Source organism: Eulemur rufifrons, chromosome 10, assembly GCF_041146395.1.
Source record: "Eulemur rufifrons isolate Redbay chromosome 10, OSU_ERuf_1, whole genome shotgun sequence".
NCBI classification, from domain to species: domain Eukaryota; kingdom Metazoa; phylum Chordata; class Mammalia; order Primates; family Lemuridae; genus Eulemur; species Eulemur rufifrons.
The window spans coordinates 26,074,932-26,093,336 of NC_090992.1; the positions used below are offsets into that span (position 1 = coordinate 26,074,932).

The following is an 18,405-nucleotide window of genomic DNA, read 5'->3' on the forward strand; positions in this document are numbered from 1 at the left end:
AGGGACATACTCCAAGACGGTAACACTGGTTCTCCCTTGTGAGTGCCACTGTGGCAGAATTTCACAGTGAAAGGGATACATTTCTATGATAGTTGAAGTTTTTACAGTGAGTGTGAAGCAAGATGAAAAGCAGAGAAATGAAAATATTTTATTTTATTTTATTTTATTTTTTTTTTTGAGACAGAGTCTCGCTCTGTTACCCAGGCTAGAGTGAGTGCCGTGGCGTCAGCCTAGCTCACAGCAACCTCAAACTCCTGAGCTCAAGAGATCCTCCTGTCTCAGCCTCCCGAGTAGCTGGGACTACAGGCATGCGCCACCATGCCCGGCTAATTTTTTCTATATATATTTTTAGCTGTCCATATAATTTCTTTCTATTTTTAGTAGAGATGGGGTCTCACTCTTGCTCAGGCTGGTCTCGAACTCCTGAGCTCAAACGATCCGCCCACCTCGGCCTCCCAGAGTGCTAGGATTACAGGCGTGAGCCACCGCGCCCGGCCGAAAATATTTTAAAGCAGTCAGAAATTTAAAAAACACCACAGTGTAATGCAACTTTGGCAGGTGGGAGAAGGCTAAGGGGTACACATCAAATGCTGGGTGTGCAAAATGATGCAATTCCATTTGCTTTTGTAACCTCATAACCCCATTAACAGTCAGCGGCAGCCAGGCAGCACCTGCCACCTGCTCTTCTGTATCCACGGAAGTTCAAGTTCATGACAGTCCCTCTCTTGAATGATAGCATTTTCTTCATAGATTCTATTATAACAAAGCAATTCAGTGTGCTTTTATATGGGTATATTTATCTTATAAGTAAAGCAATAATTCAGAAATAATTTGTAAGCCCCATTCACGTTAGATAAAGATAACATGATCCTAGCATGAAAAAAATGTGTTTGTTTGGATTTGCTTACAAAAGTGGGCAGATAGAAAAGGACTTATGTGCAAACTAAGAGGAGAACTAAGTGACATGGGACAAGCATAAAGCAGACCCACAAGGTGTCCTGCACATTATTTCTCTTAGCATCTCTGGTCTCTTTCAAAGCCCTTCTTCCCATGATTGGGAAATATGAGATATTTAATGAGATTGAAAGAATGTAGTTTTTGTATCTTATTTTCAAGCACAGAAGAATCAAGCCAAAGTATTTAAGTTAATAACAATTTCATTGCATTTCAGGTCATAACTCCTTGCACAGAGGTGATATTCAATTAATATTTGCTAATTGATTGATTGAGGGAACAGCAAGTAAGACCAAGTATGCAGCCGGAAGTGATAATTGTGGACCCTATCACAAAACTCTTAATGGAAATGATTTGGAATAAGATTTCCAGAATGATTGGCAGGTGGATCAAAATCTCTGGACAATAAAAAGGTATGTTAAAACTAGTCTGCACAAAGGGTTTAGCTAATAGATAAAGAGCTCCTACAAATTATTAAATAAGATACTGACAATCTTAGAGAAAAATGGGCAAAAGGAATATAAATGTTTGAACCCATGAAAAGATGCTCAAAGTCACCATGATAACAGAAATGCAAATAAATTATAGTTAGATACCATGTTTAAAACCTATCAGACTAGCAAAGATCAAAACATAAGATAATGGTGTTGGTTAGGTTTTGAGAAAACAGATTTCTCGCATGCGGCCCTGGGGAATGTTCACTGGTACAACTGTGGAGAGTAATTTGCTCGTATTCAACAAAATAACAAATGCAAATATCCTTTGACTCAGCAATTCCACTTCAATAAATGTTTTCTATAGACCGGAGTTTCTCAGCCTCAGCACTATTGACATTTTGGGCTAAATAATTCTTTGTCGTGAGACGGCTCTGTACATCCTAGGATATTTAGCAACATCCTTGGCTTTTACCCTCTAGATGCCAGTAGCATTCTCCTCCCTAGTTATGACAACCCAAAATTGTCAACTGTCCCCTGGTGAGCAAAATCACCTTTGGTTGAGAACCACTATCACAGAAAAACTCATGGAAAGTGCCATTATCTACAGGGTTAGTTATTACCCATTGTTTGTTATTGCAAAAAACTGGAACCAGACTAAATATCCATCATTAAAATTTTTCTTTAGCCATACAATGAAATATTATGCAACTATAAAAAAAGAATGAAGAGTATCTTTGTGTATCTCTATGGATAGATCTCCAGGATATGTCGTTAACCAATTAAAAGAAAGGTTAAGAAGTATTTGTAGAGTATGCTATCGTTGTATACAAAGCAGGGACAAAAGACTGCTTATTTGTATTACATTTAAATGTATAAAGTACCATTGGAAGAATTTACAAGAAATTATCCTTTTTGCATTAAGGTGGATAATTAGTGTGCCTTGGGACAAGGATTGGAGATTTTATTACTGCATAACATTTTGTAACTGTTTTTAAAAATTATGTGAACATATTATCTCTTGGAGAATTAAAAATTAAAGCTGGGTGTGGTGGCAGGTGCCTGTAGTCCCAGCTACTTGGGGGACTGAGGCAGGAGGATCGCTTGAGCCCAGGAGTTGGAGGTTGCATTGAGCTATGATGATGCCACTGCACTCTAGCCTGGGTGACAGAGTGAGACGCTGTCTCAAAAAAAAAAAAAAAAAAAAAAATTAGCCCGCATTTTGCATGAAGTCACCAAACAAAAGTGACTATTAACACACGTGAAGTCCATAGGCACAGAGGCATGCGGGCAAGGGTTCATTCCAGCAACAGTGAATTCTGTTTTGTGAACCAATTATCTCAATTTGAAACACACTTGAAAAGCAATGTGAACAGTACTAAGCTAATGTCATTGAGATTTACAATGGACTTTTTCTGAAATCAGAACAGTCTTTTCTTGAATTCAGAGAAATTTGGGGTGGGTTTGTGGCAGCAGGTTCATCTGCTGTGCTCCTGGCACAGCACGGGGGCCTGCGAAGATCCCTTTTGCCCATCTTCCCTGCCCCTCTGTGCTTACTTCTATTTCCAAGTGCCCTGGACTCTGTGGATGTACCTCTGTGTGTCCAAATGGCCAGTGGAGGTCACTATATTTCACTCTCTGAACTATTTAAAAGCAAATTATCATGAGTCATGACTTGTGTTGCTATCCCGTGGATTCACTGTTCCCAGGCTTCAGTTTGCAACCCACCTTTGCAATTTCCACCATACTCTAGTTCCCTCAAATAGAATTGTATCCTTAATAGTATTCTTTAAATTGACTTACTTTTTTCACTTAAACAAATTTACTCCAGAAAGAAACTTTAAATCATCACCATAAAGTTAAAAACACTCGTTTCTAATATAAATTGTAATCAACACATAACTATTAAATTAAAGACATGTTAAAACCAGATTTGACCATCTTGTATGCCCCTAGTAGCACCCACTTTGGGCAACACCAACTCGGAACCTTGCCATGAAATTGGCCTCAGTATGGATTGGGAAAATGGGCAAGGTTTGGTGTTAGTGCCCTCGATCTCACTTTCTACCTGGTCCTCGTTGTATGACCACTCTGGGCACAGCATTCCCAGAATGTTCTTCCCAGAAAGTGCCCAATGAGTGGTCGCTGCTGTTATCATTAGCTAATCTGGTAAACTAAATGGAGCTGAGGCTTATACAGCGTCTTTCCTTGCCAGAGGTCATCCCAGGAACAGGACCGGGTCTTCAGGGTTACAAGTCCAGAAGGTCACGTTTACCAGTTCCCAGCGTCCAGGTGAACAGAGGCACACTCCACACAGTCACAAGAGACTGGCGAATTCACAAACTCACAGTGAGAAAGTGGCCGAGATGCTTGCGTCAGTTTTTTAGAGAATTCTCACGAAAGCTAATTCTACTTGGGTAACCAAAAAGATATCAGAATGAGGACACATTCATAAATGTGGGGTCAAAGGATTGGGAACCATTACAACCCAAGGCATGGCATTGCCTTTACACTTATCACCACTACTGTGATCTTGGGCAAATTACTCAACTTCTTCATATCCCGATTACTTCCTCTCTAAAACAAATTTTACTTTTACCTTCTTCAAAGAATTGAAAGGATTAAATGAGAAAATACGTAAAGTGTTTGGTCCTCTCCTTGTGATGATACTTTTTTTTTTTTATTGTTGTTGATGATGTCTGTGCTGTCATTCAGATGAGCCTCCCAGACATACTGGAACAATCCTTGGTCCCCACTCAGGACTTCTCTTAGAACATACTAGTAACTCACCAAAAAATCCTTGCCCCAACTCTCCCCTGTCAGCTTCTATTATAAGACTTCTCAGACCCAAAGAAGCTTAGATCTGAAGATGCCCATTGAAGAACATTTAATCCAACTTTTAGCATTTGTCCCAGATTGTGTGACCTTGGGAAAAATAGTGAGCTTCCGTAAGTCTCTACCTTCTCATCAATAAAATGGGGATGACAGGATAACCTAGTGCATGTGGTTACTGTGAATATGGATGGTGTAAAACATGTTAAGCACTTAACTCGATGCCCTGAAACACAGCAAGGACTCATTAAATATTGGCTGTTATTATTTTAGATTTTATTTTGGTTACATGTGAAATGTCTGCCTTCTGTTTTTAGGGTGCATTCTTGGGGTCATGCTGGAATTTTGACAACGCGCTTGTCATATGAGCCACACAGTTATTAATCACCTTAGATGTGTTACTTCCTGGAAAGGTTTTCACACTTCGCTAATCTGTGTGGCTTTTTGTGGATTCCTGACATTATTGGCAGAGAGATAACGATCACATAGTTTCCACTTTTTAGAGCTCGAAGAGTCTTTAGAGATCATTTAGTCCAACTTTATCATGCTAGAGATGAGGATAATGAGGTTTGGAGGTGAAAAACTTTCTACACTGGTTCTTGTCTTTCCTTTTTACTATTCAGTTTACACCCTGGGGAGAACGTGGCCATGGAGTTTTATCTGAAGACATCAAGTTAGTGTCTCTCTGAGCACTGATCTTTCCTCTCACGCAGACATAATTCTCACACAGTTATAATCACGACACATGATGATCGTATGCAAGGTGCCACAGAGACACCTTGGTGACCCTTGGAAGCCAGCGGCAGGCCAACGGGCACAGGGTTCTGGGCAGCCCCTGTCTTACTTCAAGCAGAGCACTTCCACTTCCGTCTATTTATACAGGCAATGACATGTGTAATTTTGCAGGAAAAGAGAGTTCCATGTTTTAAAAAGTTTGAAAAACCATTAATCAAGTCCAATCCCTTGGTTGTATGGACAAGAAGACAAATCCCAGATAGAGGAAGGAACTGGGCGAGGCCACCCAGGTGCCAAATCTCCATCGTATTAAGCTGCCCTATTGTTGCTTCCTCATCTCATCCCACTTTTCTAGAACTACAGCCTGTCTGAGCATTTCAGTGCCTCAGACCCGGCCTGAAGTTAGAACTGACCTCTATGGAGAGCTCAAATATGGCTCATGTGACACCGTCCTGCATTTCATTTGCTCCGTGAAAAGGCCTTGTGAACCTTTCAGACCCCCTATGACAATCAGTTACGGAGGTTGAGATTTTGCAGAGTAGGAGGCTTTTGGGCACCCCTTAAATCCTACTATGTAGATAATGGGTTCACCTACATATACATAGCACTGAGTTTAAATAAATCATCTCATCCATGTATGAAATATTACATATTTTTCCTCTCTCTCACCATAACATTCAAAGCCTGTAAAAATTGTGTACTTGAAATCACAACAATGGAATTCTTTTGTTTTTATTAGTTCCTTCTTAGAAACATAATCTTCTCTAATGGTTCTGATAACAAATACGATGCCTCTTTTAGTGGCCCTGGGTGCTGCCTTGATCTCTTTGGAAGATGATGTAGCAACAAATGATTGAGACTAGAAAATGTTCTTATTCTATGACACAGTTATCATACTTGGAGCATTCTGTCCTAAGAAGCTGATTTTTAAAAAAGAGACCATCCTATATTAGGTATACTATTTTTTTTTTTTTTTTTGATTCATGATGCCTGGAAACAACCTGAATTTTGAACCATAGATAATAGACAAGTTTGTCAGTTTGTCCACATTACAAAAAATAGATAAGTATGTCCTTGCAATGAACTGCCTCAACCATTAAAGAAAATCATACATATGAAAAATTATTACTTTGGAGGCCATGTAGACATGGAAATACATTTATACAAAAGAATAAGTGAAACAATTAGAATGCAAAATTGTCATGCATTATGATTTTAACTGTGGAAGTCATGTCTGCATGATAGAAAAGACCAGTGCTCACAGAGATAGTAAATTATGTATTTAGACTAAAGAGTTACGGAGAATATTTGGGGTGTAGTTTTTTCATTAATTTTTTTTAACAGTATGGGGGTCTGAAGGTTTGCTGCTCTGTCTCTTCAGACCAGTCAAAGTTGATTTAACTGAATTCTAACTTGTGTTCAGTCTTTGCTGCCAAAGGAGCTCAGTGTTGGTCCTGACCCAGGTGATACAGCAGGTACTTTCCCATCAAAACATGGAGTATGATGATTCTGGACAAAGTACCCCCAGGAAGGAGGATGCCACAAGAAAGTTAAAACATAAAATAACTGAAGAACAACTCATAGAATGCGACATTATACAACCAACCAGAAGACCACTGCAGTGGGCGTTACCCAGTTTCCTGGCTTCTATCCTTGTCCTTTGTATAATTTGCTCTCCCCACAGCTGTTGGAACAATCACGTCTAAATGTGAAATGGATGGGATCACACCCCTGCTTCAACCCTTTGGTGGCTTCTCATCGTAGCTGGAGTCTAATCCAAACTCCTTGCTGTGGTGCACAGGGGCCCACGTAGCTTGGCTTCTGCCCTCCTGTTGCACCCCTCTCTAGAACTCTGCATGTTCACGTCTCTGCTCCTCACACAAGCCAAGCCTTTTTCCACCTCAGGGCTTTTGCACTTTCAGTTCCCTCTGCCCAGAATTTTCTTCCTCACTTATTCACTTGATTGGCTCTTTCCTTATCCTTTAAACTTCAGCTTAGATATAAATTCCTTCTCTGACCACCCTTCCTCCCAGCTTGGTCCCAGCTGCTGCCTGGTCTTGCCATTGAACCTGCCGCAGTCCCTGTCTTTCCTACACAGCTGTGCACTTGCATTTGTCTGTCTCCTCCCCTGGAATGGAAGTTGTGTGAACAGACACCTTGTCTGCAATTTAACACTGTGTTCCCCACATCTAGCACAGTGCCTGACACATGGTAGGTGCTCAAGAAATGTTTGTTGAGCAAATGAACAAGTCTCAATATGCAAAAATAGAAACATTTCTTTGATACAGTGTTAGGTAAAGAACAAAACAAATGCAAAAACACAATAATAACAAAGCGTTGGCACAATATATGTAGTATTGGGGAAAAAGGCCTACATTTGTATTTTTATAATTCAAGCAGGTATAGTTTCTACAACTTTTTAATATGGAAAATGGAAAAATCCAATGGGAAGTTTGCTTATAAATAACTTTAGGTTAATGGAAATTATATGGCAACATAAGATCTTGTATCAAATTCTTATTCTTTCTTTATTTTTTCCTGTTTTTGAGACAGAGCCTCACTCTGCCACCCAGACTAGAGTGCAGTGGTGTCATGGCTCACTGCAACCTCAAACTCCTGGGCTCAAACAATCCTCTTCCCTTGGCCTCCCAAAGTGCTGGGATTACAGGTGAGAGCCACTGTACCCAGCCTCAAGTTCTTATTCTACTAAAATACTGAAAACATTTACTGAATTTTGAGGAACTGAGCAGATATTTGATCTAGAAAGGGAATTTTATATGCATGGGAAAGAATTACTGAGCTGTTTTCTCCTCTGGATCAATTTTAGTGAGGTCCCTGAGTGTCATGAAGGTAAGTCCAAACCGACTTGTGGATGAAAACTAAGTCCTGGAAGATCTGCTTTTTCCAGTAGGCCTAATAACTCATTGATGAATGGAAGAATTTATTATTGGTTGATTAAGAATATACGTAACCTAAGCATTTGTACCCCCATAATATGCTGAAACAAAAATAAAATGGGGGGATGAGTATTTACTATTTGACCCATGAAAATTTGGGAAGAGCTTTAAAATAGTCTTCTGTGGACTCAATTTCTGAGTTTGATATTAAAATATCTTATTTAATTTTACATAAATTATGTAAAATAAGAAACTGAGCTCTTGTGCTTTCCAGTTAAACCCTTTTTCTAAACTGAGCCAGAAACTTAGCTCTCATATTTGTAGTATTTCTCTGTGGCCTATTTTTACTGATGGATGGATGCACCAGTCCCTGGGCAGTAGGAATTGAATCTAATTTTAACGTGGAGTATTTGCTTCTGGAACAAAAATTCTGTATACAGTGGTTATCTCCATAAAGCATCGACCTCACATACACAGGCAAACAACACTTCACGATGAAACTCCATTAAGGCTGGCACAGAAACTACACACGTTTGAATTGCAAAATACTTTGCTTGGATCCTTACTTTTCTTTGCTTGGCTAGACAAGGCCCACATTTTTAGCTCCCTGATGCTTTTCTGAATTCCATTTGAGTTATGTGACCTTTGTTTGTTCAGCAGATACTTACTGAGCACCTACTGAGCCCAGCCCTGTGTTAGAGGATGGTGATACCGGGATCAACAGAATGGTCCAGACCTCTGCTCTTGTGTAGCTTCCCCTCCAGTAGATGTACAAATGGAAAATAAACAGGGAAGCGCATCCGTAAACCCAACAAAGTATCTAAGTGTAGACACTGAAGTATTGAAGTATCTATGTGCTTTAAAAAAAAAAAAAATGAAACAGGATCCTGGGAAAATATTTGAAGACGTAGGAAATCAGAAAGAACCAATCCTGCAAAACTCTGGGGTGTTCCAGACAGTGGGAACAGCTAATTCAAAGACTCTGCAGCTAAACACAAAAAATGCAAAAAGAAAAACAAACAAACAAAAACCAACCAATCCCCCCATCCCCCAAACAAAACAAAAACAGAGTTTGTACTTGGATGATGCTGACAATGATGCCTCCTTAAGTGTGTGACTCACGTGCCTCACTCTGGGCCTGGCCCGGTAGGAAGACCTTGAGCTTGGCGTGTTCCAGGTTCAGGAGGAAGGCAAGCATGGTAGAAGCTCGTAAAGGGAGTGTGGTGTGAAATGAAATAAGATAGGCAGGCAGAGACCACAGGAGGAGGGGTCTCGTAGGACACAGTTGAGAATTCTTGTCAATGCTCTAAATAGCCATGGAGGGCTTTCATGCAGGAAGCAATATCTGATTACAAATGTTAAAAGTTCATCCAAGGTGCTGTGTGGCTAACAGACTGGAAGGAGCCTCACGTGTCAGTGGCAGCCCAGCTAGGAGGCAACTGAACCCTCAGGAGTGAGGAGGCGAGAGACCACGACTGATGGATGTCTCAACAAAAATGCTCAGGTGGTTTTAAGAGTATTATCTCAGAGGGTTTAGCTGTAAAAGGCAAACAAGGAAAGGTAGGACAGAGTGGAGGAAAAAAGAAAACAGAGTTGCTCAGTGCTCCTAAAAAGAGCTGGGGGCTGGGAGCTGGCCTTCCTGCCAGTTCTGCATGTGTCTCTCTGACCCCACCCTTAACATCCCGACCACCTGAATCTTCCTCCTCCTCATTCGAGGATAGGCCATGAAATGCCGCCGCTAGGGAGTCTTATTTACTTACTCCTACACCCAGGAATCTCCCTTTTGAAGTTCTATATCACTTGCCTTGTTCTCTACTCTTTGGGCATTGAGCCTTTTTGTATTTGGGGTTCATTTGTGTGCCTCTAACCTCTCAAACTGGATCTACACCTCATACCCTTCCTTCCTTCCTCTCTTTTCGCCCTTCCTGCTTTATTCCTTCTGCAAAAAATGCATGAGTGAATAAAATGTGCCGGCACTGTTGTAGACACAGGTGATGCCATCTTCAGCAAATTGGGTGTTTGCCTTCATAAAGCTTATAGTCTAATGGAGGGTGAGCTGGGGAAAGGACGTTAATACAATCGTCACGTTCGTAGATGGATAATTACAACTTTGGCATGTGGTCTGAAGAAAGGGCACCCATTGCCATGGTAGAATGTGACAGGACAGCGTGACCGAGTCTAGGGAAATCAAGGAAGCCTTCCCCAAGCAAGTGACATTTAAAATGGAGGCTTTAGGCTGGGCTCGGTGGCTCACGCCTGCAATCCTAGCACTCTGGGAGGCTGAGGCAGGAGGATCGCTTGAGCTGAGGAGTTTGAGACCAGCCTGAGCAAGAGTGAGACCCTGTCTCTGTTAAAAATAGAAAAAATTAGCTACGCCTGTAGACCCGGCTACTGGGGGGGCTGAGGCAGGAGGATGGCTTCAGCCCAGGAGTTTGAGGATGCTGTGAGCTGGGCTGACACCACTGTATTCTAGCCTGGGCAACAGAGTGAGACTGAATGAATGAATGAATGAATTAATTAATATATTAAATACATAAATAAACAAATAAAGTGGAGGCTTTAAAGTTGAAGAAAGTCTGGTGTGGGTGGAGCCCAGAGATGGGAGAACATGGGAGGTGGGCTGAGATGGAGGAGACCACATGGTAGACTCTGGTGTCCATCCTCAGGGCATTGGGGGTAACTGCTGGAGGGACACACAGCTTCTGACGGAGGTCATGGGGGTTTGACCACAGTCAGATGTGGAAAGCTCACGCTGGCTGCCGTGTGGAGATCGGGTGGCAGGCGGCGGATGAGCGGGTGCGGGGAGACCGTGAGAGGTGGTCGCGGTCGCAAGTGAGCGGTGCTGGTGGCTTTCACGAGGGAGGTGACTGAGGGAATCTGGGCCAATTCTAGAGGAACTTTAGGAGGCAAAGCTTGCCAAAGCTCTCATTTCTCTTAGGACCCATAGCGGGGCTCCCCGAAGTGAATGAAGATGAAGATTTGTCCTGGAGAGCGTGTGGAAATGAGAGCCCTCATAACATACTTCACTGCAGAAGACCCATGTGGCCTGTCCTTTAGGACTGTCCTTTACACTGAGAACTTCAGAGCAAGAATGTATTGCATGCTTTGTGGTACTCCAATGGAGTCCCCAAATGTCTACGAGTAATGACTGCTTACAGTAATGAGCACCATTTATCAGGCAGCTGTGTAGGCTCTGGAGACATGTGGGACGGCAGGCAAGTTATTTAAACTCTTCTTGCCTCAGTTTCCAGGTCTATAAATTGGGGTCATAATAGTCCCTGACTTACAGGGTGATTATAAGGATTAGATGAAATAATCTACTTTTACCACAGTCTTGGACACATAGTAAGTGCTCAGTAAATGTTAGTTACTATTTTATTATTATTAGAATAACAGCAACATCCATCTCATTGAAAGGAAATAAGATCAAGAAGGAACATTAGGCCAGGTGTGGTGGCTCACATCTGTAATCCTAGCACTTTGGGAGGCAAAGGCGGGAGGATTGCTTGAGGCCTGGCGTTCAAGACCAGCTTGGACAACAGAGAGACCCTGTCTTTACAAAAAAATAGAAAAATTATCCAGGAGTGGTGGTGTGCACCTGTAGTCCCAGCTACTCTGGGAGGCTGAGGCAGGAGGATTGCTTGAGCCCAGGAGTTTGAGGTTGCAGTGAGCTATGGTGACGCCACTGCACTCTAGCCAGGGTGACGGAGTGAGACTCTGTCTCAAAACAAAACAAAACAAAACAAAAACAAACAAACAAACAAAAAAACCCCAGAAAGAAAGAATGTTTACTCACTTAAAAAATGTAAATAACTCTTTAGAGGATTGCACAGCACTATGCGATTTACACAAAGTCATACAGCTCCAATGATGGAGCTGGTCTCTGACCCAGATCTGTCTGCCACCAGAAGCAGTGTTTTTGACCCCTATGCAATAATGCTTCCAAAAGCAAGGAAAGGGGACCATGTCCCCCACCTACTATCTTTAATTTAGGAAGGATGCGTGCTGCAGGAGATGGCTCTGCTCCTGGGTCAGACGGCAAGTTCAAGGGAAGAGACCATGAAGGGTGGAGACCCCCGTCTGGGCACTGACTGGAATGGTGATCTCGAATGTTTATGCTGCCCCACATAAATGACAATGGCTCCCACACCGTGGGGAGCACAGCAAACTTGATTCTAAGGCACAAAGAGTCACCCAAATGGGGAAACCTTTCCAGTTCTCCAGAAGGGCTTTCAGAAGATCAAAGTGGTACCTGGGAAAAATTGTGACTAATACTCACCTTACCATGTAGCAGTTGGTCCAAAGCTTATTACATACTTTTCTCACGAAAGTGTCACCATCACTTGAGGCAGGTAGTATTGGGGTCCTTACTTTATAAATAGGACACAGGCTTGAGGAGGTTACATGTCTTGCCTGAGATCCCACCTCTAGAAAGTGAGAGAGGCAGGTTTTGATCTAGGCCACCTGGGCCTCACCCATCTGACGCTTGTCTCCATCCTAGGCTTACTCAAAGTGCCTGAGGCCTTCTGTTTTTTTTTTTCTCTTTTACCCCTGCACAGGAGTAATCTGATATCGGTCATGTGCAACTAAGCACGCCGCTCAGTCAGAGACTAACTCTCCAGAGATGACTCGTACTCGGTGAAGCTTGCCAGTGGTGTGCTAACTTAGCTTGTACTGGCCCATGAGAGCGAATTGTTACATTTTCAGGAATTTGTAAGCCAGTAGCCATCACACTGCTCGTTTGAAATTGGCCGTGCTGGGAGTATTTACACCAGAGAAATCGGCAAACACCATGAAACAGGGTTCCCCAACCAGCCACTATCACAGTGGTTGTTAAACATTTACCAGCACACCCGTGGTCCTCATCTCTCACCATCTTCTGGCATAGAATTTCAGGCAGCAGGGACCACTTTGCAAAAAAAAAAAAAATTGGCAGGCACAGGGGAGCATCTGAAATCGTGCCTGCCAGCCACCACCTGCCAAATCTCTGCTTCTTTCTGGCCCAGTGCTCCAACAGGGTGAAGGAACTTCTTGGCCCCTCTGAAAGCACTTGTACATCTCAGTAGAGAAAACAGGCATCTGCCACGAGAACTCAGTCCTTGCTAAAGTAAAAGGCTCATTCCATCAGTTATAATGACAATATTAACAGTACTATAATGGCTATTTAATATTATAATGACAGTATTATGATGGCTATTTAAAGTTAGAATAAGCATACTTAATTTGCAGAATTATGGAATTTATTCTTGAGTATATGGAAGGGTTGTTTTTCACATGGGGTTATAATTTCACAGAATATTGGAACTGCAAGAAATATATTTTACAAATGAGAAAAGAGAAGAGGTTATGATATACCCCAAGAGGGACAATGGCTGGCCCAGCATCACACAGCTCATAATGCATGTGTATCTCCCCATAAACTTGTATTTAGACACAGAATAAAAGAAATCCAGGACCCTGATCTTAGCTTGACTCACTTGAAAATGAATATGTTATGTCACCTTGCTAACTTCTTCAGAGATATGAAAATGATGCAAATAACAGCTAATTTTTACTAGGTGCTCACTAGGTGACAAGACCTATACTAGGTATTTTATATATTAAATTGAACTATATGAAGTTGACAATATCTGACTGTTTTTGATCTGCCAAATGATAATTGCACATAGTTCGGCCTAACTATATTATTTCTCTGAGTCTTTTCCATCTTCCCATGAAATGGGTGCTATTATCACACCCATTTTACAGATGTAAAAACTGAGGCTTTAATTGAAAAATGAAAAAGTTCTTCCCAAAAGAGTAAGGCTATTTATTTGTGAGTACTATACAGCATACTCTTGCGTGCAAATCAATCGGTGGCCCTAAACAAAGCAACATACACAGGGCATGAACAATAACTCATAAATCTTAGCTTTCTCAGAGGCCTTGGATAAATTTCTAATCAACAAATTTTTACAATATTTAAAGAAATACTTTTAAAAATGTTATTTATAAATGTAAGCCATAGGCACTAGAAAAGAAAAAAATTGGTGTTTGGGCATGTATCTTCTGTACCCATATGGAAATATTAGAAAATATAGCCCAGGGCTCCCCAAAATGAATTAGATATCCTGGAAATTTTTCATAATGCTTGAACAAAGAAGTGGAGTGATTTTACAACATTGTCTACACACACATTATAACCCACAAAAGTCTGAATCGAGACCATCTGGTTGTGTGATTATTTGCAACTAATAGTGGACTGAATCCACAATCAAACAGTTCACAAACAGCGATGCTGCTCCTCAGTACTAAGTAAATGAGATAATACGATATTCCGTCAAGAATATAAATCCGTGAAAACTGTAAAATGGGCTTTGAAAAAAATAGTTAAAGGCACACGACTGTTCTTTCAGTAGGAAACAAGAACTTCAAATGTCTCATTCACAAAATATTGACTGATGCCATGTGATTTACTAGCTTTACATGATAGATTCCCCAAGTTCAAAACTTGGCTCCTGGCCACCTACCAAAGGGGTCTTGTATATAATTCCATGTGCTTTCTGATCTAGTGCTAAATTGCTATCAGTAAGAATCTTCTGAAGACAAGCTGCCTTTCCATGTCTAAAGAGGCAGCATTATTTCACCTGCAACTTGAAAAGGCAAGTCTGACCTCCCTGCAATGCCATGGCATGGACTGCTTCAAAGTTTGCTTTCCAAAGACTCCAAACTCAGGCCTACAGCTACTAAGTCAGGCTCCAACAAGAAACTGGAGTACCTTTGTCTCCAAGTGATAATCCGATACCTAAGATTATTTCCTCTTCAGTAAAATATCAGCAATAAACCTGCCCTACCTACCTAATGATGTAAAAATAATATAATGATATAGCAAGAAATCAAATATGCTTTAAAAAATTGCTGAGAAGGACTAAATAAGTGCCCTTGCATGAAACAAGGAATTTTTGAAGAAAGAAGGGATCTTGTAAGTCATTATTTCTGGTTTTTAAAAATTTTAGGAAGAAAGAATCTGAAGCAGGAGGTAGATACTTGCCCAGGCTGAGTCACCTACTGAGTAGAGTTTGGCCTCCTGACCCTTTGTCCAGTGTTTCTTCTACCAAACTACATACTATGTTATTAGGATTATTCATGTTGCTTTTGATATCACTGATGTTACAGAATATGAGACTATCTTCAGGTGGTTTTTTTTTTTTTTTGAGATAGAGTCTCTCTCACTGCCCAGGCCGGAGTGCAGTGGCCTGATCATAGATCACTGTAACCTTGAACTCCTGGGCTCAATTGATCTTCCCACTTCAGCCTCCTGAGTAGCTAGGACTACAGGTGCACGCCGCCATGATCAGCTAATTTTCAAAAAATTTTTTGTAGAGACATGGCCTTGCTATGTTGCTCAGGCTGGTCTCAAACTCCTAGCCTCAAGTGATTCTCTCACCTCAGCCTCCCAAAATGCTGGGATTACAGACGTGAGCCACTTCTCCCAACTGATAGAAAAATACTGATCTAACTAAGCAGCTGCTATTTTCTGGGTAAGAACTGCTGGTGTGCACCGCAGAACACTTTGTGCTTAATAACCCTAGTCTCCTGGGAAGTTTTCCAAGACACAAAGAGGTTTGCCATCTTGCTTTGCAACTTTTAGACAATAAATTTCTGGGGAATATTCTTCCAAGATGTCAGGTGAGTAATGACCATTGAGATAGAGTTGAATTCATAGAAATGTTAACACTGGACCTGTCACTTAATTATTCTAAGTACCAGTTTGTTCCACTGAAAAATAAGGAAGCTGGGCTAGATCATCCGTTAGGTCTCATCAAATGCTAATATTTTATTGATCTATGTCCATAAGGTAGTATATTTCATATGAAGTTCAAGTTCTATCCAAATCATAATATTTGCCACATAAAATATTTTTATAATTTAAAAATTAAACCTAATCTTGCGAGGAGAAAAAAATATGATGAATGTTTCTTTTTGTTTTTCTTTTCTTTTTTGTAGAAATGGGGTTTGCTGTGTTGCCCAGTCTAGTCTTGAACTCCTGGCCTCAAGCTATCCTCCCACTTTGGCCTCCCAAAGTGCTGGGACACAGGCATGAGCCACCACGCCTGGCCGTGGTGAATGTTAAACTTACAATTTTTAGAACTGAAATCGCCTAGTACAACCATCTCACCTCGACACCTCTCTTACTTACATTTTCCTCTGATTACTCTTATTGTACTTTTTTTTAGGCTGTTATGACCAGGATGTTTGCATTCCCCGTGTTCTATTTTATCCTATGTATATCTTTTTGAGTCAGCCAGTCCAAACATAAAATAGTATATGAAGAAAGACAAAAGAAGTTGCTCACATACCCCAGGACGATCCTCGAAGTATGCCAGGCTGGCTTTGGTTAGAACAAAGAAGCGGACTTTAAAGTTCGAGGGAGACGTTCTTCTCTTTTGTTGGGATTTCTTGATAAGCTGTTCTTCAAGGAGGATAAAGTTGTTCATGATCCAATTCTTGCAAAGTGATGCGCTTTGGGCATCACTCCCTAGCACGGCCGGAGGAAACAGCTTTGGGGCAAGGAATGGGATGGGAGGCAGTTGATCTTCAGAGAGCTGCTCAAAGGCAGCTTGCCTCCAGCGTTATCTTTCTATCAGGGTTCAGTCAACACCGCGGAGCTTCTCCTCTGATGTCAAAGGCCATAACCACATCCTTTCAAACTTCACAAAACTAAGAGGCATGTGTAAAAAATATATACCCCTTCTGCTACATGGTTTGAAAATGATGTTTTAAGAAACTCAGACTCAAAATTATGTTAAAAATTAGAGTTGACTCTCTATAGTTTCTGGTTTGGCCCATCCAACAGTTAAGATACGTAACACAAAGTAAGGACTACGTTTAGTTTTGCTCACTGTTACATACTCAGCAACCATCACAGTGACTGGCACATAAAAAGAATGTTCAAGAAAAACTTGTTGAAAGGATAATCATCAAGTTGGGTTGGACGATTAAAAGAAATAATGAGCATAAAATATTCATATATTGAAATGAAGAAATATGTTGAAGTTTATTATTTTTTAAAATCTATGTGATGGCTCATGCTTGTAATCTCAGCACTTTGGGAGGACCGTTTGAGGCCAGGAGTTCAAGACCAGCCTGGGCAACATAGTGAGACCCCATCTCTACAAAAAATAGAAAAATTAGCCAGGCACGGTGGTGCATGCCTATAGTCCCAGCTACTTGGAGGCTGAGGAGGGAGGATCGGATCGCTTGAGCCCGGGAGTTTGAGGTTGCAGTGAGCTATGATGACACCACTGCACTCCAGCCTGGGTAACAGAGCAAGCCCCTGTCTCAAAAATAAATAAATAAATACAATTTAAATAAAAACTCATAGAAGTCTTTCAAAGCTCCATATAGATGATTGACTTTTCTCCTAAAATTTTGTGGAAGAGCAGAAAATAAGTGAATCTTTCAGAATGTCATAATAAGCAAAACATAGACGGGCTCTGAAAACAGACAAACTTGTGTTATTCCAGCTTTGTCACTCACTGAGCTGTTTTTCTTTGAGCAAATTACTTGCCCTCTCTAATCCTTAGCTTCCTTGTGAAGGTCACTTTGAAACTAAATCCATTCACTCTGTGAATGGCAGGTGCTAGTTACGTATCTTGCCTTTGAGTTAGTACGTAGTTGAAGCATAACGTGTGAGACTGACTTCCACCGTGAAGTTAATAATCAGGAAATCTCAGGGTGAGTAGAGATGGCGTCTACTAGATGGGGATACATAATGAAACAAAACAATCATTATTGCTATATAGGAATGCAAGTCTCTCTCTCTCTCTCTCTCTTTTTTTTTTTTGAGACAGAGTCTCACTCTGTTGCCCGGGCTGGAGTGCCGTGGCGTCAGCCTAGCTCATAGCAACCTCAGACTCCTGGGCTCAAGCGATCCTCCTGCCTCAGCCTCCCAAGTAGCTGAGACTACAGGCATGTGCCACCATGCCCGGCTAATTTTTTCTATATATATTTTAGTTGTCCGGCTAATTTCTTTCTATATGTTTTTTAGTAAAGACGGGGTCTCGCTCTTGCTCAGGCTGGTCTTGAACTCCTGACCTCGAGCGATCCTCCCGCCTCGGCCTCCCAGAGTGCTAGGATTACAGGCGTGAGCCACCGAGCCCGGCCAGGAATGCAATTCTCTGAAATTTATTCTTAAACACAAATTACCAGATAACAGGCTAATTTTATTTCCTATATTAGATGCCCCAGCATAATCAAGACACTCAGGAGGAGCAGGGTAGGGGGATATTTAAATGACACCCCCATTCTGAGATTTTAAGACATATGTTTGGAAATACATCACCCAAAAGAGCTAGTATTTTTTTTTTTTTTCTGAATATGGGCTTGAGGCAGGAGTTGCTATTTTCCTCAAATATCTACTCTTTCCTCCTTGCTAGAGTAACTGACTCCCTGAAGGTTATCTAGTCATCTGGCTAGTCAGAATAAAGACTACATTTTTCAGCCTCTGTTGTAGCTAGGTGTAGTCCTATAACTGTTTTCTAGCTATCTGAACAGGGCCAAAGTGGCATGCA

The 18,405-nt window shown here is 41.3% G+C and overlaps 1 protein-coding gene across 1 annotated transcript in view; it reads right to left on the reverse strand.

The window, feature by feature from the left end:
* The window catches only part of ITK (IL2 inducible T cell kinase), a 65,135-nt gene extending 48,806 nt beyond the window's left edge, over window positions 1–16,329 (reverse strand). Inside the window, exon 1 of the mRNA XM_069484313.1 lies at window positions 16,192–16,329. Coding sequence (XP_069340414.1) covers window positions 16,192–16,329 — 138 coding nt within the window. The remainder of the gene's footprint in view (window positions 1–16,191) is intronic.
* Window positions 16,330–18,405: the final 2,076 nt, after the last annotated feature.